At 35.3% G+C, this 26675-nt stretch overlaps 1 protein-coding gene across 3 annotated transcripts in view; it reads left to right on the top strand.

Annotated features, from left to right (window-relative positions):
• The window catches only part of LOC577336 (probable serine/threonine-protein kinase DDB_G0278665), a 31919-nt gene extending 6300 nt beyond the window's left edge, over window positions 1-25619 (top strand). The window contains exons 1-13 of one of the 3 annotated variants that reach the window (XM_777571.5): window positions 368-502; window positions 3084-3198; window positions 6226-6347; window positions 10749-10940; window positions 12683-12814; window positions 13462-13589; window positions 14670-14757; window positions 15223-15356; window positions 15759-15843; window positions 16344-16468; window positions 17559-17708; window positions 18828-20089; window positions 20582-25619. In XM_777571.5, the coding sequence (XP_782664.4) occupies window positions 3084-3198; window positions 6226-6347; window positions 10749-10940; window positions 12683-12814; window positions 13462-13589; window positions 14670-14757; window positions 15223-15356; window positions 15759-15843; window positions 16344-16468; window positions 17559-17708; window positions 18828-20089; window positions 20582-21054 (3006 nt within the window). In that variant the 5' untranslated portion in view covers window positions 368-502 and the 3' untranslated portion in view covers window positions 21055-25619. Of the gene's footprint in view, window positions 1-367; window positions 503-3083; window positions 3199-6225; window positions 6348-10748; window positions 10941-12682; window positions 12815-13461; window positions 13590-14669; window positions 14758-15222; window positions 15357-15758; window positions 15844-16343; window positions 16469-17558; window positions 17709-18827; window positions 20090-20581 lie in introns of those variants that run through there. The other 2 variants (XM_030984198.1, XM_030984199.1) reach the window with 2 other exon arrangements.
• Window positions 25620-26675: the final 1056 nt, after the last annotated feature.

The raw sequence follows: 26675 nt of genomic DNA, 5'->3' as shown, positions 1-26675 counted from the left end.
TGATTTCAATTTTCTATCGTTAATGAAACAGGGCCTTAAACTGAAATCAATTTGAGGCCCTTAAAATCGATCGGATCGATTTAAGTTTTTATGAAACCATGCAACTAGCTGGATGAAACCCCCTGGTGGCCTATTTCCCCCCCCCCCCCCCCCCGCGGCAGCTAAAAGCAGTTAGTAGTTATTGGAAATCGGGGTTTTGAAAATGGTTTCTAAACATCAAAATTGGGCCTGAAAATTAGTGAAAAATACCAAGAAATAGGAAAACTGTTGGAATCCTTATTCACGTATATCCCACCTAACTCTCATATCCCTGATCCCACGCAGGCCGAACGTGCTACGCGTGTACACCTGAATCTCTTTGAAAACAGCCTCATTAATTAAAACGTATTCGGAGCAGACAGGCCCAGTGCAGTGGCAGTGCAGTGGTGAAAAGACATGATTTTCTTTTCCTAATGAGTAAAGCTTGCCATTTATTGCGTCACTTTACTTCTCCAGTTCATTTGTAAGTTCTTTACTAATAATTTTTAATTAGATATGTAATTCTAAATGAAAATGAAAACAAACCATTTCATTTGCCATTCGTTGATGTCCGCCATACATTGCAGCACCCTGTGCAGTGCGATAGGGGTACGCCTACCAATCTGTTTAGTGGCGTAGCCAGTTGCACAATGCAGTGTGATGCTGGCGGTTCGGGCCAGTTGTGCTGCGCTGATGCTGGAGGCCGGGTGTAGTACGTAGTGGTGGTAGACCTACTGGTAGAATTAGAAACAACACCGACGGCAGACGTGACGTCTTGGTGTGCATTGCTCTGTCATGACTAAGTTTGCTTCTAGTAAGACGATGATGATGATGATGATGGTGATGATGATGATAATGATGATAATGATGATAATGATGATCTTGAATTGAAGACAGTGAGTGGTGATGATGGTGTTGATGGTGTTGATGACCGTGATGATGATGATGATGATGATGATGGTGTTAATGATGACCATGATGATGATGATGGTGATAGTGATGATGAAGATGATGGTGGTGGTAATGATGATGAGGCTATTTCTTGAAATCTCTGCTATAGCTAGCTTTAATAAACAGCTCTTCTGTCATAATGTTAGTGGTCTTATTTTCCTGCTTAACTTGAAACAAGTTTGATAGGGTCTAATTACTTCAAAAGTATTAGTGTTACTGAATCAGTCAATCGGTTCAATGAGCCCTGACAACTTTGACGTGAACGACATCCCTCTGCCATGCTCTTGTTACAATATTTTTTAGTCAACCTTTCAATTCCTAGAAGTTCTGTGGTAAGGTGTCTACACAGTACATGTATATATGTGGAGAGTGGATTCTTGTTAAACCGTTGTCTACTGGAACCTGACCAGTTACCCCTGTATTAAGCCTGTGACCATGAATGAATTCAGTAGTCAACAGATTAATATCCTTCATGGTCATAATTATACGGATGGTCCTTTTTTGCCAGTAGATGTCTAGTCTGTTCTTGAAGGAGCAGTAACTACAAGTACAGTACCTCCTCTAGTAGCTAGCCTACTCCATGAATCCACCACTCTCTTTGAGAAGAAGAATTTTCACACATCCAGGGCATCGTTTCACGAAACAGTCATATATATATATATATATATATATATATATATACATGTACATGTACAAATATATACTGAAAATCTGTAAGAAACAATTTTCCTGTTATTTGGAACTCTATTCCTCCTTATCCCCATGCAAGTCTTTAACATTGTTCAAAAGAAACTTAAAGCAGCATCTTATTATCAGTGATTCTTTTACATGTACATGTACCAATATTCTTATTATACAGCATTACCTATAACTGTTTTCAAACTTATGATTTTGTAATGATTATTTCCATTTGTATTAACTGCCATGAACGATGTCCCTGTCATGTTTTGTCATGTATGTATGTTTCTTTTTTAGTTTTGTTTGTATATACTGTATGTACATGTAAATCTCTTAATTACTGTTCGGGGAACTATGCCTCCACAAGGCCATTTGGCCTTATTTTTTTAGTTCCCTATCTTCATTATCTTATATTGTAAATCTTATCATATATCTTTGTATTGTTTTTATTGAAAATGGAAATGAATAAAATGAATTGAAATGAAGTTCACCGACATCCCATTCAAACGTGTGTTAATTTTAATACATTTTCCTGAAATGCTGCCCAGATGTCTAAATGTCATGCAAGCCCACGTGGGTGCATCTAATATTCTAATCACAAGTTGCTTTTATGTTGAGAGTGTATTGAAGTTTGCAGTATCTCAAGATTAGCTTAAATTTAAGCTCATATTTTGTAATTATAGGATAGCAACATTGTGGTGGTTGTGGTTATTTACCTTACTGCTAAGAAAGCATAAATGCTTGTTAGTAAGCAACCAGACGGCCAACGGCTTTAGGTTCTCTCCGAGGGACCTGGTAATGAGGATTAATGCCTTACCAAAGGACACTAGCGCATCAAATTGGTTTCGAATCCGGGTCACCGGATTACAAGACCACTGCTCTACCGAAATCCCTGTTCCTTCTCATGCTTATTTCCTTTCTAATGCGCATTTCTCTTTCCTTATCTTCTTCTCAACCCCACATGCAGCTCATCTTTTAGTATTATTTTCTGTACCCTCGATCTCTCACTTCTTTTTGTCATTGTCTACTCTTTGTATTATGACCGTGTTCTTGTATCTTTGTCGTGTATAGTATTGTCTTGTCCCTTTCTCGTCTCTGTTGGCATTCCCCTCCCCCCCCCCCTATTTTGTAGTTTTTTTTTTTGTAGTTACAGATTAGTTAATTTAATTACTCATTATTCCTCAGTTTCATTTGAAGTGTTCACACTTGTGCAAGCATTGCTTTTTAGTGGACTCCTCTGTTTCCAACATGTATTTCTTAAATTTGTTTTAAATGCTTATAATTGATTTGTAATGTTTTGTTGGAAACATGAATAAATTTGAAATCTTGAAATCTTAAACATGCTGAACGAAATTCATATTGGTAAATGGCCGATCCACTCTGATCATTTTGTGCTACAGTATGTGAATATTGCCCTTTCTTCCTTCTTTTTTCAGATGTATACACCCTGTACCTGTTTTAGCAGGATGGCCAGACTAACTTTTAATACTGGTACATGTGCACTACTGGTCTGTGCATTCATCAGTGGGTCTCTAGCTGCCCCGCTCACAGGTAGGATTTAATCAAAATGTTGTAGGGCAATATTTTTATTATGCTTTTATGTACATGGTTCTGTACATATTAAGAGAATCAGCCATTTGTGAAGAAATGTATAATAAAAAAATGTTTAGCATCCTGCCTTGTTGAAAAAAGGAAGGAGGATGCCCTTCTTTTCTTCTTCAAAATGGCCGTTTCATGGCCATTTTCCAAGACGTCTGGCCGGGCTATTTTTCAAGATGGCCGCTAGCTTTTATATTAACAAAGATCATTTTACCAGTATGTTTTCCATATTTTTTTATTGAAAAAAAAAAGCAGGCGACCTCAAAAAAGGTAGCGGACGGGGACGCTAAACAATTGTTCCCTATATAAGTTCAACACATTAAAAGGCGAATTTGGCAAGCAGAAAAATATGCTATCCCCAATGGAAACTAATGTGTTTTGTGATATAAAATGTTTCATAAATTTTGAAATAGTTTTTTTAAGACAATGTACCCTTGACTGAAGGCAATTCCAATACATTAGGAAGCTCATTTGTGGGCAGGTCCAAGCTATTGTCCCCTCTGGGGGTCAAATTTCATCTTTATATATATTTAACAAACTATACCTCATTTTAAAGCTGAAACTATGAATTTTATGAATCTGATAAAAAAAAAAAAAAATTATCAAAATACGAAGAGTGCCAAGGTCACGAACTTCGATTTGTATTAATTAGCGTGACGTACGGGACATTACATTTTTATTTTTGTATCTCATTTGAATTATTTGTTTAAAATTAAATATCTCAGGACATGATGACCATCATGCTAGAAAATAGGAAAAAAATATAAAAACTTTCAAAATTAATTAATTATGCAAATGAGGTAGGTTCCAAAGTGTGATGTCCCGTACGTCACAATTAGATCATAATTTGTTTAATTTTAATTATGAAAATAATTTTTTTTTTTAAAGATATTCTAGGAAGTTCTAATTTAGAAGAATACCTAACAAAAAATAGGTTTAACAAAAATTTCGAAAATTCTGTGTTGATTACATAATCAAATTAAGAAATGTGACGTACGGGACAGGTGTGTGACGTACGGGACAACCCCATATAAAACCAATGCGAGATGTGAAAAAGGAAATGACCAAAAGGAGAATATATACTGTGTTAGGAAACTTGTTGTATACAGGGATATATGAACATTCCAACTGGGTCCCTTCTAGGAATTTACTTGTTTGTACTTTTGTTGTTGTTTTATGTAATTGTTGTTAATGTAATTAGTCTTCAAGCCACACCCCTGGTATTATCAACTTTGGTATTTTGCCAGTTGATGTCTCCAACATTGGCAGGATGCTAAATATGTAAATCATAATAGTGTACTAGTTCCAGGAATGAGTCTAATGAAATTATATGGTAGTGGATGCACCAGAAGCTGGCTTTTACAACTCATAGATGCTGCAGGTAAGAATAGCATACATGTATGTATGCTATCAAGCTCTCCATGTGAGGTTTTTTTATATTCTATTTAAATGTCATATATGATGGTAAAGGATTACAGCATGCACTGTACATTTTATGAAGCCAGCTCGGGAATTCTGATCTCCTAAAAATTAAATCATAACTTTTAAGGAAGGATAGCCTTTTTGAGTATTTCACACTCTCACCCACCTAAGATTTTTATCACTTTTACACCCATGCATTTTTGTTGAGTTTGCTTTAAATTAATCTTTTGAATTGTGGAAAAGGTCACACAAACGTTTAGGGTTTTAATTTCTTATATCTGGTGGTGTTAATAAGATGTTTTAATCAATACGAAATACATTCAAGATTTATATTTTTGTATCCATCTTTCACAAACATGTAGGCTACATTAATGTACATCAAAATTCTTGAATATATGACAGCAACATATACATGTTCTAATCTGTGATAAAAGGATATAAAAAAGACAATATGTCCAGCATTATCTTTGAATTCCTTCAAAATTCTATGATATTACTATCAAATAATTCAAACAAGCTATGAAGAAAATACTTCATATTTTTAATGTATCTTTGTTCACAAACACTTGGAACATAAGAAATGTTCTTTGACAAAATATGATGTGCCAAGTGTGCCCCTGTGTTTCAAACAAGTTTAAATAAAAGTTTTCAAGTTCAAGTTCATCTTCTTCATTAATTATTGTTTAAAAACATTTTGAAATGTTGAATGGAATGGATAAAAGAAATAAAAAAAGCAGCATGACTGCACATGATAGATGGGTAAATGGAATAAAAAATGGTATAATATAGTGTGTATGAATATTAATTAAATTTGTTTTCATTGTTAAAGTAATATTTGTATTGATTTACCTCATAAATTAACACAGATCTAATTGTCACTGATTTAAGTTAAAATTGTTCACATTTAACAAATTTTGACGAAAATTCTCCATTTCAATGCATTTTCCCATAGGGAAAAGTTGTCCCGTACGTCACGTGTCCCGTACGTCACGTGCACACATTTATGTTTTGGTATATTACATAATAACGAAAGGTCAGAAAAATATGGTAATAGTTGTGATTAATGCTTGATTCCATAATGAATTAAGATATCATTACCATAAATCTCATAACTTGATAAATTCAGAGAACTTTTATGATGAACTTATTTTTGAAAAAGTCAGAAATTCTCTGGTCCCGTACGTCACGCAGCACATTAATTACATTAAAAATTAATTTATGAATTGGTCAGAACTAAAACTTTTCACAAATGAACTAGCCCATAATAGCCACAGACTCATACTAAAAGATAGCCATATAAATAATGACATCCATTGTTATTTCTTGTTTAAAGTCTCTGAATGTCCCGTACGTCACAAAGCAAATAGCTTGGACCTGCCCTTGTATATATTCAAAAGGTGGTAGCAAAACCATGTCTTGTGTAACTAAGGCAAAGAGGTTTATAAACCACTTGACTCTGTACATGTATTGTACATGTTTGTATGTAATTACTGGGATTGGTCATCTCCAGCATCATCCAATGTAAGCTTTAAAACAAGAATCTTCTTTTCTTGACAGGATCCGAGGACCAGGAACCGTTCAGCCTTCTGGTCTCTGTGTCCCTATCACTAGCATCTTTCCTAATCCTGGTCCTAGCTGTAGTCGGCTGTGCCTGCTGCTTTGGCAAGTCAAGTTTGCTGGTATGTACGATAATGTACCTGTGTGAATGGTTGTATGATACGTTTTTCAATTCCAACAAATAACATGAAATACATGGGATTGCATTGTACATAGTAAAACAATGAAACTGAACAATATAATAGTATATTATATACAACAGGTTGGTCATAGAGGGGACTGCTGAAAAGCAAATAAAAAAACAAAAAACAAACAAGTAAACAAACAAACATCTTATCCATGATATCGTATGTATGTATTTAAATTTCCCCTGTATTTGTAACCTACATGTATAATTTGTACAGGTCCTCAATAAAAAGTTTTGATACTGCTGAAATAAATCTAATAAAAAAAAAAAAAAAAAGAAGAAATATTTGGTCAACTCCATGGTATCTTGTCCCATACATTACTATCTACATCACTGATTATATCAAGCTAGGTAGCCATGCAACAGTAGAGCTTGGTTTAGACAAAATATCAAGAAAAATTATGCTTCTAGGACCTGGGTTTTTTTTCTTCACACCGTATTGAGCATGCAGAGAAAATTTGTTTATTCTGTTATTTTTCAATATTTGCATCTTTTTTATAACTAAGCAAAATTTTCAGTTATAAGAAACTACATGGTACATACATGTAGATCTATACATGAAGTGGATGCCTCGTATCAAGGTTACTCTTTGTAAATAAGCTGTGATGATGATGAATAGAATTGCAGGGACCCTGGAAAGCTCTTTTATACAAAGTTCCTCTTTTGTCTGGATGTTATGATTATAAGCTGCTGTATATCGTCAGTCACGTAGGAATCGAAGGTGCATCATGGTTATACGTAAATTTGCATCCTATTGTAAATAAAATGAGTTTTTAAATGGTATTTAAAGAATGATATATGGTTGACAATCTTTTTAGAAACCTAGTATTGAGTATTCAGTGAATTTTAGTCCTAAAACTGTTTTTTTTAATTGTAGTATTCTGATGCTGTAAATAAACATAAGAATAGCATGTATGGAGATATCAGTACACTACATGTACAGTCAAACCTGTCTAGAAAGGCCACCCAAGGGAAACAGAAAAAGTGGCCACTATAGACAGATCACCTTTCTAGACAGGTTCTATAACATGCACATATTTCTCTCATGAAGGAGACAAAATACATGGTCACAATAGACAGGTGGCCTTTATAGAGAGGTGGCCACTAAGACAGGTTTGACTGTATTACTTCATTGTGCTGTCAATTGGAGAGACTTCAATATTGATGCATACCTGCCAACCCTCCCGAATAATCTAGAATATCCTGTTTTTCTGGATTTTTAGGACCCCAAAATGTGGGATATCCCAGATTTTCAAAATTTCGATTTTGTTTTTTTTGTTTTTTTTGTTTTGTTTTGTTTTGTTTTGTTTTTGTGTTGCTTAAGCCAAATTAAGCTTGTTTCATCATATGCCGCGATGTGAGTTCACGTATTGCGTACGTTGAAAGGCTGCATGATTGAGCAGCGAATTTGTATTCGCTTTTTGGCACAGATTTAAAATGTTGGCAGGTATGTTGATGAGATTATACTCTATACATTTCATAATTCCTTATGACCTGAATGGCTGTGTCTTAAATATAAAACCAAAGTGAACAAATTTTCAGTGTACACAGTGGTATGAAAAATAAAGTGCTTACCTAATTAGTAAAACCTAATGAGAGAGATTCATACGTGAATGGGCAATACCTTATAAAATGTCAGAACCAGAGTGTATTGTCAATATGAGAATGTGTGTATCACTCTTATGTGGGATTTAAGTTTGATTAGAAATTATCTTTAATTTGATCATGCTGCTTTTATAGCTGAAGGGATGAAAGGCTTTAAATGCGAGTTAAATGTAGCATAATTGCAAGTTATGTTTGTAGGAATATAAGGGGTGAACTCTATTATTACTTCTAAATTAGAATAAAGGTTAAGATTTCATTTCAGAAAAAAAAATAGATCATAAAGGAAAGAATTAAATCAACTACAACCACAGGCTCATCTTGTACAACATAGCAAAATCAAATCATGAATTATTTGTAGATACAAAAAACTAAATAAATGTATCGATTTGTTTTGATAGTGTTTTGGTTGCATGAATAATTTGCGATCAAGCCTTGGCAGCCATGCCAGTTGATCATTCTATCATTAAAACAAAATAATATTAAGAACTGTTTAGGGTACAACAACCAAGCTAATAATCTGTGCACTATGAAATGTTGATACAGAGTACACTGTACATGTACATGTATTGTCAGTCTTATTATTTTTGGAATCATATGATGATGAAATGAAATAGGAAATATGTAATTTTATTTTGAGGTACAAACCATTATCCTCTCCGCCTATGTATTACAGAAGACACTTTAAAAAAGAAACTTAAAACCCAACTCTTTCCATCTTGAATCCATAATGTACGTTTTGAGTATCTAAAATGTCTTTTCGTTCATAATATCTTAATTACTGTTCCTTGTTTGATTGCTATGATTTGTATGTTTCTTTTCTGTTGTAATAGCGCTTTGATCAGTTTGTCTGTAGTAGCGCTCAATAAGTATAAATTATTATTATTATTATGATACAGTAGTATTGTACATGTAACTTCTAATAGCAACGTATGTACATGTACTGTACATACTGGTAATAGTAATGTGTTTCATACACATGTATAGAAACACGCTTCCCAGTCTCCATATAGTATTGATGCACCTTAGCTGTTGAGTCATTACAGATGAATTCATATTTTTCAGTTTCCCACGTGACAAGCCAATATTGACATTGCATTCCATTAATAATACGTAGGTGGATGGTTACACAGATCAGAGGCTTAGAGCATTGTAGCATTTTATTGCAATATGATAGTCATAAACCAAATTGATAGCACTAACAGAACTGCCCTTTCAGTTTAATTATATTTTTGTTCAAAGAGGGGGCGGGTCTGGTTTTAAGGAAACATTCAAGAGAAGTCCTCAGTTTTTCACCAGAAAGTGGATATGAGTGAAACATGAGGAAAAATCTGGTCTTTACCACTTGCCACTATACAAGTGTTAGAAACTTGAATGGGGGGGGGGGGGGGGGGGGGTAGGTAGGTAGGTAGGTAGGTAGGGGCACTTAATAATTTGCCAAAACAGGTAGAATATAAAATCTTAAATTCTGACCTATCCCAAATTCATATTTTACCTTCTGGATCCAAGCTTAAGAAGAACATTTTTTGAGTGTTTGTGAAAATTTTGTAATGATATGTTACAAGAAAATCCCCACTTTTTGCATATCCTTTTTCTGGAAGCAAGTCTGTGAGAACATGACTAAAAATAAACACAGACGGCTTTTCAGTTATATGCTATGTTTTTTTTCTTGGAAGGGGTGGAACAAAGTGTAATGTGCCCTGCCTATGTGGATTAAAGTGGTATTGTTAGTTTCAGTCAATGAACGATGAGGTTACTGAATAAACAGGGGTTGGAGATAAACTTAAAAAACCAAAGGTCAGACTTATATTGGTATGCACTATTTCTCTTTGTTGTCTCCCTGTAAACACTCAGCCTGACTCAGGTATGCATTTTACCAAATATGTGTAGACCTGTGGAGAATTTGGTAATATTTAAAAACTATAGCTTCTTATTCTTATGTTAATTACTTCTACAAAAAGTCTCAAGTCTCAGTTTTACTTCTATGATAGAACGATGTGTGCATACAGTATATTTCACTGCTTCCCCTATGAATAGGGTTAAATCAGATTTTCATGGTTTTTAGATAATACTTTGCTGATCACCCCTTGTTACGATTAACCTCCACATTTTGAATAATGATTTTTGTCTATTTAACTTAATACTTTCATTGCTCAGAATTTAGAGGCAAATTTCTTTCACTTTGTTTACCAAACCCAGATTATCATGATAATGTGGAATTTGATCATAATGTTTATGATGGGAATAGCAGATTTGTTCGTCATGGGCTACCAGACAATGCAATGAATGCAGCCCCCTGCTGTATGATTAATTGATTACATGTATATTTGCATAAATATGACTAAGCTTCTCAGAAAGAATGCATGTGGTATATAACATAATGTACATGTACACCACCCATATCTACTGTAAGTTATTGTGCTTTAATTGCTCAAATTCATTTTTTTGTTTGCATTATTACTAATTTACTATGTGTACCATAATTTTATCATTTTTTACTGTAGTTTTTTTTCAGGGGGTGACTTTTTAGTGTGTAAACCTTGCTTTAAAAATGAATGTTTGGAAAATACTTCCATCAATGACTAATAAACATGTTCACATACATGTACATGTAAATGTTGTACATGGTACATGTATGTAATAGACACAACGGAAAGAAGAAGTGCAAGATGCATTCAGAATAAAATCAACAAGTATTTTCATTTTATTACTATCTTTTTAAATATTCTTTTAGAAATACGAGGAGTCTGTAGAGTATGAAGAACGGAACCCCAACCAGAGTCATACCAACGATGGGTTTGCAGACTTCAGCCCACCCACACAGAGCACGCCTTCCTTCCCACCGGGCGGGGTCTCAGAGACGGTCAGTATCGAGGCCCTGCCTGACCTATCATCCAGGCTGCAGACTAGCCATGGATTACCACAGGTAATGTATTATTTGGTATCGTATCTGCCATGCTGAGATGAATGACTTCCAAACTGAAAATGCAAGAGAGTTTTAACAGAAAAAATACCCCAAAGATTTTTTTTTTTACCCTTTAAAGATATACACCAGTTTTGGAAACGCCCCCCTCTCAAAAAATGAAATGGAAGCTCTTATTACCAATCATGTGAAAGAATATGCTTTGACTAATACATAATGATACAAATTTTGCCGGGAAACCGCCTACTAATTGATATATTTGGTAAATTATCATATCGATCCAGCCTGGATAAATGCACTTTAACATTGAACATTTGGGCATATATTTCTGCTTTTTTGCAAATTTAGGTTGAAGTATTGCCATCTAAACCTCTGAAGGCAATATTTAAACAATTTTGAATGGATATTTTTCACCCAATACCCTTGAACCGCATTTTCACCACTACCGGTCTATATCTTTAATAATAACACACATGAAATTTATGTTGAATCATATCTTCCCATGTACTGGTAGCACATCTGATGAAATTAAAGTAACAAAACAAAAATGCATTTTTTAAAAAAAATGATTTTATTTTTAATGAAGGAGATCTGGAAAATTATGACTAATGAAATGTCAGTAGGAAGATACTTCTGTTTGTTTGTTTGGATTCATTTCACATTATTAGACATTTACTCCCACTTACATATGTCCTCGTACTGTTTGAAGCATTTATATCATTTACCAGGAAATCAGCCTATACATTGAGTATTGTTTGGTGTGAACAAGGAAACAAGCCTTGGGAGTAAACACCAGGGACCCGTTTCACAAAGCCTTCTCTCAATGACAAATGACAAAAAGCAGTGACAAATCTGCTGATAACCAATCAGGAGGGAGGATTTCAGTAGCTTATAACAACAACTGTCATTTGTCACTGATGACAAGTTTTGTGAAACGCCCCCCAGGAGGTCAGACATGAAAAGGGAATGAAATGGAACAGGGAAAGAAGATAAAATGACTCAGCTCACTGTTTATATTAGCCTTGTTTATTCTATGCTCCTCAGATTAAAGTGAGAAGGCAATTTATATATCTATTACAGTAAATCAGCATATATACATCTATGTATACCTACATGGTCTAGCATATGCAGTCTAAAATGTTATTATATGTAACCCTTTAAATGTACTATTTTAACTACAACCTCGCAAAAGATAATAGTCTGAGTACTTTTAATCCTGTTGAGGAGACAGTTGAAATTGCTAACATTCCTGAAAGCTGCCCAAGTTGATTCAGGCCTGTACATGTAAATTAGACCATTAATTTATGAAAGCCAAATCCCCCAATTTCTGTATGAATTTCTGTAAGTGTGTATTGTAATCAAATTTGATTTAGTCATGAATGAAAATGATAAATTCTTATATTTTCATGTATTTACAAACTTATGATGTATTGTACAGGATGTAGAGTTTGCCATTTGGCACTCCATAAATCGGTGGACTAAATGTTTGCACTTTGTTAGGCAGGTTTTAAATGACCAAGAGTTAGTCAGACGGCTGTCAATATTATGGACCAATATTGTGAACGACCAATGATTAGTTGGTTGAGTGATAGATGATATTATGAATGTTTTACAGGTGAGCACAGCACTGTCAGATTGAGGTTAAAACCTGGCCTAGAGTTAGTCAACTTTCAAAAATACGGGTTAATATTGTTCTCGTCCACTGACAGGTTGATTAATTGATGGATCATATGAATGTTTTGCAGGTGAGCACAGCACTGTCCAGTGATGTAGGTAACCAAGATGGAGAACTCAAGCACCTGAAATCACCCAGATTTGTGTTCCCAAGAGATCAACTCAACTATGTGGATGAGCTCGGCAATGGCTGGTTTGGAAAGGTTAGATTCAGATACTATGATGCTACAGTTTTCATGTTTTCTCCCCCCTCCCCCACCCCTATCTCTCTCTCTCCCTCTTTAAATATTTCTCAAGGGTAGAAAAAATGCCCAACTTGTAACTTTATCCAAATTTTACTAAAAGGCATATATGTCTAGCCAAAATTTAATTGATATTTGCAGGTACAAGGTAGGATTTCAGGAAGCAAATTTCCCCTACGAATGGAGGGGGTAGGGGGGGGGGCTGAGAAGCCCCTTTATATACAAATCTTTGTATTTTTATTCCCAATTTTTTTTAAAATTCCAAGCCATGTCTATTTTCTTTTATCTTCTTCATGTTTTGACTTCAAATTAGAATATGCTGTTAGGGTGGCCATTACTCAATGCTCAAGGTTCATGCAAAGTTGTGCAGCACTCGATCAGGAGCACAAATTGGCTCAGTAAAATTTAAGACAAAATGGATTTAGTGGGTGATTGTTGTAAGAAATGCACCATGTATGGTAATGAAATGATTAATTAATATAAGTATATTAATATGAAAAATTGTGAAAATTTGTGTCCTCTTTCTAATACATGTACATAATGATTTAATCATTCAGCGTCTACCCGATGATTGATCAGTCCAACATTTCTCTCCCATTATTCTGTAGGTGCTGCAAGGTGAAGCACATAGATTACACCCAGGGATGCGTAAGACACGCGTTGTGATCAAACAACTCAGAGACACCTCTACTCCAGACGAACAACTCCTCTTCTTACAAGAAGTACAACCATACAGGTAATTCCTGATAGACTGTGGAGGGATTACATTGGGAACAAGAACAACTTTAGAATGAGGAAAGACCCTGTGGTGTGGACAAAATGAAAAGAAGTGATTTAAATAAAGATGATACATATATTAAGGCCATTTCTTGATGAGGGGAGGGTTTTAGTATCATGAAACTATGGGTGCGTTTACCTTTTTTTCCCACTCAGGAACAGCGTTTCTATACATACATATCAAACCCCACTATACGAACGTGATTTGCGGGATGTCGCGTTTATCATCTTGTTACAAGGTCTTGTCTCTGCGCAACTGCTTTGCGCCATTTGACCCGGGAGCAGAGAGTTGCTCGGAGGTCAACTAGGGTACAGCACATGGTGCGCGCTATTTCTTTGAGCCGGAAATTAGCCTGGGAAGGACCGATATGTACATGTATTTGTGTTTCAAAACAGCTTTGCGTTTATCATCTCTCAGAAACTTAATTCTGGCTTATTCTCACAATAAAAACGCACCATTTTTGGCATTCCAATATACCCCTATCTAAAGATGTTTGAAAACAGGTCTGCGTTTATCTCCATGCAAATTTGCCTTAAACACATTTGAAAACGCCGATTCTAGGCCAGAAAAGGGATGATAAACGCACCCTATCACACACCCGCCCATGTTTCTTTGTTACCGTAGCTCATCTAACTTCATTATCTGAAAGAGAATCTGAAACCTATATACACTGACCTGCTTGACAAACTTACTTACTCTCTCTCTCTCTCTCTCTCTCTCTCTCTCTCTCTCTTTCTCTTTCTCTCTCCTTTCCTCTCTCTCTCTCTCTTTTTCTCTCTTTCTCTCCCTCTTTCTATCTCTCATCCTCTCCTCTGTCTTTCTGTTTGTACCCACACTCTCTGCTGTATCTATCTATCTCTCCACCTTTCTCCCAAGTTTATCTTTCTATCCTTCACTAAAAAAACATCTTTCTTATATGCGCACGATTCCGCGCTTTCTTTCTCTCATTTTTATATCCATCTGCATGAATTTTTAATACTTGTGGCATCTATCCCTAACATCTTGTTTATTTGCTTCAATCTTTCTCTTTCTCTTTAGGGAAGTAAATCATCCCAACGTCTTGATGCTACTTGGTCAATGCATTGAAAGCATACCTCTTCTGCTCGTCTTGGAGTATGCTCCATATGTAAGTCTGTCAATTCCAGCTTGGCATTGGATGTAATCCATTCCATGAAACTATATGTACAGTCTTAAGTTACAAAGTACATTATTGTATCAACATATGGATATGACAAGTTTGGATAGAATACTTTTATGTTTAAGGTTTAAATTTATTTCATATTTGCCTGGAAGCCAGGCTTAGCTACAGTTCATTTAAATCTTATGTTGCACTGTGGTTATACCACAGTATGTAAACTTCAAAATTGGGTCTCACAAGAAAGATCTTCTGAGATCAAACATGTCCCTTGTTAAACCGATCGTAGACCCAGGATTAAGTTTAATTTGACATAGTAGAATATGGATCCATGAGTTTGATGGATCGCTGCATCTGGATCAGACCTCTTTTAAGACATTGGGCTCTGGTTTAAAAAAATATTGTTGTGTCCCTGGCTTACTCTAAATTCTCTGGACATTTTTCTTTGATCAATAGGGAGACCTGAAGAACTACCTACGCAAGAACCGCGGCATGGTGGCACAGATGGCCCAGAAGGATGTCCAGCTTCGTATGGCTCATGATATCATCTCAGGGCTACTCTGGCTCCATCAAGCCGACTTCATTCATATGTAAGTAGCACCTAAAGATGAGCGGTAGTGTTGTTGGAGGATGGCCTTTCACCTCGTAGATCTATCACAAAAGATACTTATCCTGCTTGTGAAATTGTTGTATAACTGCAGTCGCAGGAAAAAACATTTTGGTTGGATCTCCTGAAAATGTAGGTATCCATAATAATATAACAACTTTTTAAATGTCAGTATATTTAAAGAGTGTTGAAATGGTTAACAAGTATTATCTCTTTCTTAATCTGAAGAAGAAAAAAAATTGTTTTTAATATGGACAGGGAGATGTTGCTGTCATATTTATTTTTTGTCTACATAAATCTGTATATTCTTCTACACATTCCTTGAATTTGTTATATATTTGCCATCTATTTCTATTTGTGGAACCTCTTTCCTTCGTCACGCTAGTGATTTTGCAGCAAGAAACTGTCAAGTGTGTGCAGATGCATCAGTCAAGATTGGTGATTATGGACTGGCTCTGGAACAATACCCTGTAAGTTTTCACCCTTCATCAAAAATTCATTCCATCCATGGTATCAATATACTCAGTGAGAACGAGTTTTTTTAAACTACCTCAATTACCAAAGTTAGGCCTCATCAGAATCATCAAATAAAATTTTGAGTTGATGCAGATACTAATATTCATCCACATGTTACAACATTAATTGTAGGCTGTACAGTGAGTAGTAATGTTATGCCATTTAATATTGAAGAGTGTATCAAGAGATTCAAGTTGACGTTTCTCCCCAAATGTTCTTTTACAAAAGAGCACAAATGAAAAAAGGAAAAAGGTTTTTTCCTTCTACAAGTAGTTCAGTATTGTCTAGTGCATGCTTACATCAGCTAGCTACATGTAGCTTGTGGGAAGATGGAGAAGAAGAATCTGTTATTTGTCCGGTTGTGTTTTCTTTAGTAAAAAGTTTAAGAGGATTCATGCTATATAACATGTAGTGGTAAGATCTAATGCCTTTGTTTCCTTGCTTGGGTTTCCAGGAGGACTATTACATCACTAAAGACGAGTGTCACGCAGTGCCTATCAGGTGGCTAGGACCAGAGGTCATGGAGATCAGAGGTCAAGATATCAAACCCAAGAAAATCACCAAGAAATCAAATATCTGGTGAGTCTGCAGGTTTCACAAAGCCTTTTTTTCAATGACAAATGGTAAAAATCAGTGACAAATATGCTGATAACCAATCAAAAACAAGGAATTCACAAAAACTGTCATTTGTCATTGATGACAATTTTTGTGAAATGGGGCCCTGATGAACGACTGCTCCCAATCTTTGAAGATGGGGAATTTTTATTGCAAAGACAATCCTAGCTAAGTTGGAACTGCTGTGGAGCACAAACAACTTGACAAGTTTTGGATGGAGGAGAGTTTGTAAATAAAGCAAACTTAATACCATGTAGAGTTCATCCAAATACATGAGAACAAAATTAAGGTACAGTATGAATGAATGTGGTGGTGGTTATTTTACCTGACTGCTAAGAAAGCATAAATGCTTGTAAGTAAGCAACCAGACGGCCGACGGCTTTAGGTCCTCTCCGAGGGACCTGGTTATGAGGATTAATGCCTTACCAAAGGGCACTAGCGCATCGACTTGGTTTTGAACCGGGTCACCGGATCACGAGACCACTGCTCTATCGACTGAGCTATGTTCAGACAAATAAAACTGATTTTGAATCTCTTTTACACAAGAACTCCCTTTGACATACAAAGGTATATGTGTTTCAAAATATGTATATACTTGACTTTGAAAGTTGAAATATAATTTCTCTTATTTATATCTTATGGACACAAAACTGGACAAATATTTGTAGAAAAATAAAATTTGTTTTTTCAAGACAATATTCCTCATTGCCAGAGTCATAGTTGTTTAGACAAGGCTCTACAAGATTGGTGTACACTATAGAAAAATTCGGAATAAAGTACAGCGTATCTCATATCTGATTGTGAATTCTCTTGATCCTGACAATCCATCTTTTCTCCTGAATCCACAATCAGATCCTTTGGTGTGATAAAGCTAGAGCTCCCAACTGAGCTCAACGGATAATCATGAATTCTCTTTCCTAATGTCCCGTCTTTTCTTTTGAACCCACGATTAGGTCCTTTGGTGTAATAATGCTGAAGCTCTCAGCTGAGCTTAATGGACAATCGTGAATTCTCTTTCCTAATGTTCCATCTTTTCTCTTGAACCCACGATCAGGTCCTTTGGTGTGATAATGCTGGAGCTCTCCACTGCAGCGGACAGACCCTATCCCGACCTGAGCGACGAGCAAGTCTTGAAGCAGGTCGTCATGGACCAGGATATCAAGCTCGACAAACCCAACCTGGACCTCAAGTATGCAGAAAGATGGTGAGTGCTGCCTTTGGTGGCCAGGACTGGAGGACTTCCATTTCAAGGCTTTCTGCCGAAATAGGCCATTTTATTGTGTTTTCTGGTTGTCTGTCTGTCCATACATCCGTACGTCTCATCGATGGATTACCGCTAAAATTGGGTCATGTATGTATCTTGCAAAGCTTATGCACTGATTAGATTTTGGGGTCACAAAGTCAAACGTCATGCAGAGGGCTCATTATGTATGCAAAAATAGCTTGTGATCGCGTTATCTCAAGAACCGATTGATGGATTACTGCCAATCTTGAGTCGTGTATGGTTCTTGCATAGCCAATGAACTGATAAGATTTTGGGGTCATGAGGTCAAAGGTCAAAGGTCATGAGGCTCATTATGTATGCAAAAATAGCTTGTGAAAGCATTGTCAATACTGACGGATGGATTACTATCAAAATCGGGACGTGTATGTATCTTGCAGAGCCAAAGCACTAATTAGATTTTAGGGTTATACACGTTTATGAAAAATAGCTTGTAATCATGATAATCTGAGAACCTGTTAATGGATTACAATCACAATTGAATTTTTTAAATTGCTTCTGTTTTGGTTTGAACAATCGCTCTACGGCGGAGGCATCATTTTCGGCTGCTTGCAGTCGAACATCCATCTAGTTCGTAATGTAATCAATTTTAATGCATAAATCTTTGTAAAGTGCCATGTTACAAATAATTGGATTCACTTGTTACAAATAATTGTATTTTAATAGTCAGAATTCAAATTGATTACATTAACTGTTGCTAGGTAGAACAAACATTATGGTACCAACGAGCCTCATCTTGAGAATCAATTGGACTCTATAACACAAAGTTTTTCTCTTTGATCAGGATTTTGGGACGGTCTTGCTATAGAAGGTTTTAAGAAATTGGGATTGTGACAACGTTTTACTTCACTGCAAAAAATACCTGAATGACCAATTATCTTTAAATTGATATCTCAGAAAACCATGTTATAATAAAAATTGTTATCCTCTCTGAATACTCACACTGGATAAAGTTTAAACATGTTTCTAATATGCAATAACTTTAGCAGAGGAAGCGAACCCGACTATGTTTCACTACAATGTCTATTCCTTCGTTTGTAGGTTTGAGATCATGATGTTCTGTTGGATGGACAGTGACACCAGACCAACAGTCAAAGAAGTCCATGAGCTCCTGACTCACCTGAAAAATAACATAGATAGGTTCCATATGGAAGACTTCGAAACAAAATGGAACGCCCTCAAGCCGGCCATGGCCAACCAGAGTTCATCGGAATGCAGCGAGACCTCCCAGGAAACACCGCAGCAGGAGATATCACTTGAGATTGGTGGTGGGGATCCTCTGTCCATTGGCGTGGCTAAAGGGGATCCTTTGTCAGTGGTCAGTGACATGTCTCAGAACCAGACACAGCAAGTGGTCAGCGTGGATGTGACAGGTCCATCACTCGGCCAGACTGATCATGAGGATCAGCTGTTTGACGACCTTTCCAAGAAGGGACAAGGACAAGAAAAGAATCAGCCTTTTGAAATCTCTTTTGATGAACCAGAACAAGAAGCACCTACGAATATGCCGGAAACCGAAACTGTTTCTGAAATCATACCAAGCGTAGCGACACCACAAGCAAACATGGTACCTCCTGCAGGAGGGGACAGCACTCACGAACTCAGCTTTGAGGATGCCTTTGACACTCCTACACCTCAAGGAGATAGAAAGACTGATACTCTGTCTTTTGGACTGGATGATAGTGTTCCGAGTGCTGAGGTCACTCCGAATACCCCAGACTTCTTTTCGTCAGAGGATGTCAATCCTGTCGAAGCCAGTACTCCCTTTCCATCATCTCAACAACCCAATATGCAAGTTTCTATTGACACCAGTGTGTCAGCCGGAGGGTACAAAACAGCTGATGGCGGTCTCTTAGACGGGAACGATAGCACAGTCACGTTCACAGAGTCTTTCAACACCATGTCAAGTAACCCTTTCAGTAGTAGCACTTCGTCGGAACCCAGTGGCTTTGTCTCGGCCGTTGAGTCCGCAGGTGATACGTCTATGGAAGACAGTCGGGATCATGAGAACAATGGGTTTGGGGAGTTTGAGAGTTCCATGGGACTATCATTCGGGACTCCATCGGAAGGTGATCTATCCTCTGTTCGGGAGACACCAACACCTGGTGGACAGAACTCGACGTCCTCAGACTTGTTTGGTGATCTGTCTCAACCTTCAAATCCATTTGATAGCTCAGCGGCGTCCGTGAGCTTTGGTGTTGGTGTGGAGAGTCCGGCCATGAAGGAGGTCTCTTTTGACCAGCTGGCACAGAATGGAGAGGACAAGAAAGACCTTCACAGCTTTAGTGCTATAACATTAAAAGGTAGGATCAAGTTTTTTTTAATGATTATACACACATCTTTCCTCACATCAAGTAAAGGTAGCAAAATCATATCACTGGAAACTAAACCAATGAGTGAATGAATCTTCCATTGTATTGATGTTTACATAAACATAGTCTTTCTCTCTCCCCCCCCCCCCCTCTCTCTCTCTTTCTCTCTCACTCTCTCTCACTTTCTCTCTCTCTTTTTTTCTCTCTCTCTCTCTCTCTCTCTCTCTCTTTCTCTTTCTCTCTTTTTTTCTCTCTCTCTCATTGTCCATTCACAATGCAGAGTTCTCATAGTCTATCTGTACTCCCCTCTCTTCTTTCCCATGTTGTGGGATAATCCTGATAGGGAGCAAAGTAAAAATTCTACTAGATGTGTGTTTTTAAGATTAGTTCTACCACAAAATGCAAAAACAATTTGCTTTGATACCAACTTATTGTTGTTATTTGTGACACTTACCCTCATTTGTTTTTGTTTTTATCGTGTAGAGCATGAAAAAGAGTCTACTGATGTTCCTCCAGTAGGCGACCATGAGATTACACCTCAAGGCTACGCAGAGGTGAGTGCTGCTGCCAAGAAGTCCTACGGCATGACCATGCTGACCGTCACATCAGGGAAGAAAAAGAAGTCTATTAAGATCCTCAAGGAGGAGAATGGGGAGGATGCAGGAGATGCCGCATCCCACGTTACCATGGTAACCAACGGCTCCAGCAAGATGGCGAAGGATGACGGCATCTCTATGGCACCTCCTGCTTCCGGTCCAGGACCTAATCTCCTGGATCTCGATATCCCTGTATCGGGTCTAGATCAAGGATCTGGACTGGCTCCTGGTCTAACACTTGGATTCGGCACCATAGAGGTGGAGGTGTCCAATGATGGAGGGGATGCGGTGGTGGTCCAATCGCAGAGCCCAGACTCGGTTGAGTTTGGCTCTTTTGAAGATGTCAGTAAAGAATTATAAAACTTGTTTATATTCAGTGTCTTTCTTTCAAAACCAAAATGTACATTATGCATAAAAAGTATATTATACCATGAAAAGTCAACAAGAGATTTATATACAAAAAATCCAATATATTTGCTTAATACTTTATTATTAGTGGTACAGTACATATAAATTGTTATGTAGAAGTACAATGTAGAACCGTATCTGAAAGATATTGTTTGGTTTGCATTTTTGGTATACATGAATATTTCTAATTCTACCAGTAGTCAATTATCAGAGGAAAATCCAGTTTATTATTAGGAAGGGTTTTTGTACTCGGCGTACAGAGTATATTGCAAGAACATGAATTATGTTGATTAATGTTCTAACAAATTTGCCAACTACATGTCTGATTTACTTTATTTAGCTTACAATGTGTGTGTGTTAGTTTGAGGGAGGGAGAGGTACTGGAGCTGCTATTGATGCAAATTTGATTGATGCTAATTTTATTTTTGCCATAAGATTTACAAAATGAAATTAGAAATGTCAAGGATTAATTTCTAACTGAGTTAAAAATTCAATTTTATCTGGTATTCATCTCTTTCTGTAGGTATTCATCAAATGCTAGGAATCTTTCAGTTAACAAAGTATCATCTGATAAAAAAAGACAATTGGATATTCTTATTTGCTTTTTTGCTGCCAAATGTTGTATGATTCATAGTTACATTTCGAGAAAGAGACACCCAGTTTACAAAAAAGAAAGAAAGAAGACTTTCCAAAATATTCAAATTCTCTTTTTATTTGAAAATATTGTTATTTTGATCTTTGGTGCAAATGTGATTCAGTAATTATTATTCAGGAAAGGGAATACTACTTCAACTCGGCCAAAATAAATGTTGGGGACATTAATTTTGTGCTGTAAATATTACTTGTCTTTAATTAATATTGTCATGACTTTGAAAAACAGTATGTTATTACAAAGTACTACCGCCAAATCTAATTGACCATCACAAAATAGAGCAAATGAAATAAAGGTCATGCACTATGTGATGATGTTTTCCTTTTATTAGTGATTATATGAGATTATGAGCAACTGAGATTAATGAAATAAGACTTTTTCCGGTACTCTGAAAGTGGGACAGTACTAAGCTGAGGCAGAATATCCTCAATTGCAAAGAAATGATTTGATAGTTATTTAATATTTGCTGAACAGTCAGTGAAAAGTGCTGCAGAACTATACCTCTGCTTTCTTTTCAGCATAAATTGTGCACACATTGCATGAGTTCTCTAATAAACAGTACTAGCAGTTCTATTTAATTAATTGGTATTCTAATGGTGTATTCATACTGTAACACATAATATGTTAGCAGAGGTGTTGCCTTTCCTTTCAACTTGAAATATTTCAATAAATTTATGAAAAAACAAAGGAGTCATCAATATGTCAAATAATCACTGCTTGTCTTGCAATAATATTAGCAGCACAATGAATTGTTCAAAAACTATTTCTCTTGCAATTTATGCACATTCAAAGGAAAAATTAATTAGATTTTTGAAAGTATGTACAAATAAGATGTTAGAACTCTGTAATACTTCTAATATTGTTGCTTTAAAGAAGCAAATCAAAATGCCATTAAATCTCGACCAAGAAATAACTATATGTACTTGGTTAATTCGCTATAAACACTGAAGGACAGGTGATTTGTTGTTTAACACACGCCAAACTGTAGCAAGTAACACTTGTAACAAATAGTGCTAGTATATATAACCATTAACATAAAAAGCAGTTATCACGTTACATTTGGTTGATCTTTTTTTTTCCTCTGGGTATCTTGCCTGTATAATCCCTCTTTGCCATACAAGTTCATCTTGTTCATGCCCTCTTATTAAAAATTCTTTGCAATTTAGCCAGAATTGCCATATGCCCATCATACAAGTAGACATGGGTTCTGCATTCCACATTGGTTAAAGCAATAGGTTCATAGGTTATGGTACAAAACGGTAGCTCAAAGTTGCAGATTAATATCATATTTTGAATCATTTAATGATTTATATTCTAAATTGAGTTGAAAAATTAATAATCCACTCTTGTGTCTAAATTGACATGTTGCATGTAATACATTTGGGGATTTGCAGTCATATAGATCTTTAATTTGAATGTTTATCGTATTCTTCAAAGGTATTAGTATCCAACTTTGTTGAAATTAGTCTTCTCAATGCATGTCTTCTTCTCTATGCTTCACTAATGGTTATCCTTTATTAAATGATACTTAAGTGTATATATTTAATGGACATAGTACTTGTATCCTATGAAATATTGTTGCCCATTACAAATAATCATTTGGGTTTGATTACTAATTGGATGATGTAATAAATAAAAGCACAGTGCTGGCTAATTTTTGAGGTGTTAAGTACTAGCATTCAGGCTAATGAACTTTGAAATTACAGTATAGTATTCACGTTATATTTTTGTTTCTAATTTGTATTCTGATAGGTAAAATAGTGAATGGTATGCTGTGATTTAAAAAATGTGAATGATGAAATATTGCACAATGAAGTGTTATTCAATTACAAAAAGCTAGATGTATCAATTTTAATTACATACTTCAAGAATGTGTCTTACATATATAAAGGTATAAGTGACCTTTCTCCTGATATTTTGAATATTGTATAAAAAATAATTGTATTTTTTTTCTTTAAACGATGAACATTTACTTCACTTTGAAATTTATGTTTAAAGGTAGACTTTGTACATTTTCGTTTTGAATAACAATTTGTGATTGTTACGGTATTCAGTTTTGAATAAGTTAGATGGACAGTTGTGTGATTCCTGTTTTGCATGTATTCAGAACAAGTACAAACAATGGATTGTTAAATATGAATTACAATTAGCTTTAAAATGAAGGTTCAAATTTGAATCGATTCAGTATATATATTAGATCATTTCATTATAGAGACATACAAATTTAATATAGTTATATCGAAACAATATGAAGAAAAGAATTGTATATGATTGCTATTTTTGCTATGAAAAAGGTGTGATGTTTAATTTACAATCAACTCTTTAATGTGTGTGTCTGCTGTGAATTTATAATCAATATTTTGTCTAGAATATTGAGTTAAGAGGATATTTTTGGTACCTATATGCTCCTGTTGCTTTCTATTTTAATCATGGGTAGGGGGGGGCACTTTGGCATGTGGTATAAGTTGAAATCAGAATGTTTTATTAAAAAAAGAACCACTTTTTTACATGGGACATGAAAATTCAGAATTAAGGGGCAACCAGTAATTTTTTAGAAACTCAAGATATAAAGAGTATAATTTGAAGCAAATAATGTCAAAATGATAAAGTTCAAGAAATTTCATTGCATACAGAGATATTGTGAGAGAATGATCAAATTGATTGAATTTTACAAGAAACTACATGGCAGCATTAATTTTGATACAATTGTATAATTGATAATATTTGTGTAAATGTGTCATCACTCTCACAGCAACAGTTTTTACTAATATGAATTTGATAATGCTTCCTAGGTATATTTGCCTCTTCATAATATTTAAGAACAAAGTTTCAGTTGACGATAGGCCAGTTTTAAGTTTGATAATTTATCAAGTACCAAGCAAGCATGAGAATTGACTATAGGATATTTGAGAAATGTTTGACTATGAAAAAGTACTTTCATAGATAGGACATACATAAAGCTACTTAGTAGTAAATGTGCTATGCATGGAATCATTACAGTGCTATGGTTTGTCTATGTAAAGTCAGACAGGGGTTCGTATTTCAAAATATATATTCATTTTCATTGTAATATGAGACAGGATATAGTATCTCAAAATATTGTACAATTTGTGATTTCTTACTTTGTACGTGAATAAATCTAGGGTCATTTGATACAGCCGGAGGCTGACAAAAGTAAGGCTAGGCCCAAATCTTTAAACAATATTTGTTCAATATCAAATACGGTCTGTGCCTGCAGACTACTTATCAAGCCTAAAAAATCAGTAATTTTATATTACTGCATATATTATAGAAAAGGATTAGAAAAAAAGCATTATTCATTATTAAAGTGTTGTAACCATTTATGGATGTGAATTCTTCCTGTGTTAAACCATATTATATATTTCAAAGATGCCTGCAATTAATTTAGCTCAGTATACCAAAGCATTTTAAAGATTAGTATGTAGTGAAAACAAAGTAATAGATTTTGGGTACATCTCTGATATGCATTTTCAACTTCAATTATTTCTCTTATGAAGTACTTAAGTATCTGAAATATTTGATTAAATAACCACTTCATAATTAGGGCTGTATTTTCTCTCCTTTGTGTTCATTGACTCGTATCAACCCAAATTGAAGAGAATTATTTTGGATTTTATTTTTTGATATGAGGAATAGAATAGAATAGGTTAATTTCTGTTTTGGAAATTTACTTTGATACTTGTTAATTGATTATTTACCACATCAACATTGTATTCATTGAAATTGATTTATTATTTTTGTATATGTTGAAGTATCTGATATTAAGTCAGGATTTTACTTTAAATTGATAAGAATCTGTCATTCTTGTAGAAGAATAAAATATCCCTATCATCAAAAGAGGCAATCAGTGTATATATAACATTTTCTTTTTATGAGTGACTTTCAGCAGTTTTCAAAGTGAAAATATTTGTTGGTTTATTTATTTATAATTTCTATTTTACCTATCTTTCTATCTGTCTATCTATTTATCTATCTGTCTATCTATTTATTTAAATCTCTCTATCTCTCTCTCTCTCTCTCTCTCTCTCTCTCTCTCTCTCTTTCGCTCTCTCTATCTATATATATATATATATATCTATCTCTAAATATATACATGTTTCTATTTATCTTTCTATCTACCGGTACATATTTATCTATCCATCTATCTATCCATCTATCTACCTATCTATCTATTGTTGTGTACTGTATGTCATTTTTTTTAAATTAAATATTTTGTTTGGTGGGGGGGGGGGGGGGGATTTCAGCACGTATACTAATTCTCATCTTCAGGAATAGGAAATTTTAAATATGCTAATCAAAACGGGTGAAGAACCCAAAGCTCTTCAGTTATTGAATACTAAACCTGAGATAGCTACAGCTATGCTCTGTTGAGAGTGTGTTATCTCAAAATAAAATTGTACTTCGCAGGTTGATGGTGAAGCCCAGCAGCTCATTTTAAGGTTCTTGCTCCATTTGAGAAAAAACAACTACAGCACACACACAAAAAAAAAAATCACGACACAAACATGCTTGTTATCAACCCAGTACCCTAAAAGGTCAAACAAAAGACATTTCATGCATTGTGAGATTATGTTATGATTTCGCCTTTATGCTAAGTAATGGTATTGCACTTTGCTTGACGACTGAAAAATTGAAGTTTAAATTTAATATATGAATGCGCTGATGAGTAAATGCATACATTTCCATCATACTGAATGAATGAATGTATGATTTTCTTTTGGCAGCTAGAGTGATATTAACTCTATGTAAAGGTGCGCAAGCAATGCCCTCTGTACTCTTAATGGACAAGGTATTGATTTAATGGCAATATATTAATTCATTTTAGGGCTATAAGGGGAAATATATTAAAATCATAATGGCAAGCTCAACAAAGACCCAAACACAAGAATTACACAGAGTA

Source organism: Strongylocentrotus purpuratus, unplaced genomic scaffold (genome assembly GCF_000002235.5).
Source record: "Strongylocentrotus purpuratus isolate Spur 01 unplaced genomic scaffold, Spur_5.0 spur5_scaffold_14, whole genome shotgun sequence".
NCBI lineage: Eukaryota > Metazoa > Echinodermata > Echinoidea > Camarodonta > Strongylocentrotidae > Strongylocentrotus > Strongylocentrotus purpuratus.
Note: the sequence above shows the minus strand (reverse complement) of the source record. Positions and strands in the feature narration are given on the sequence as shown.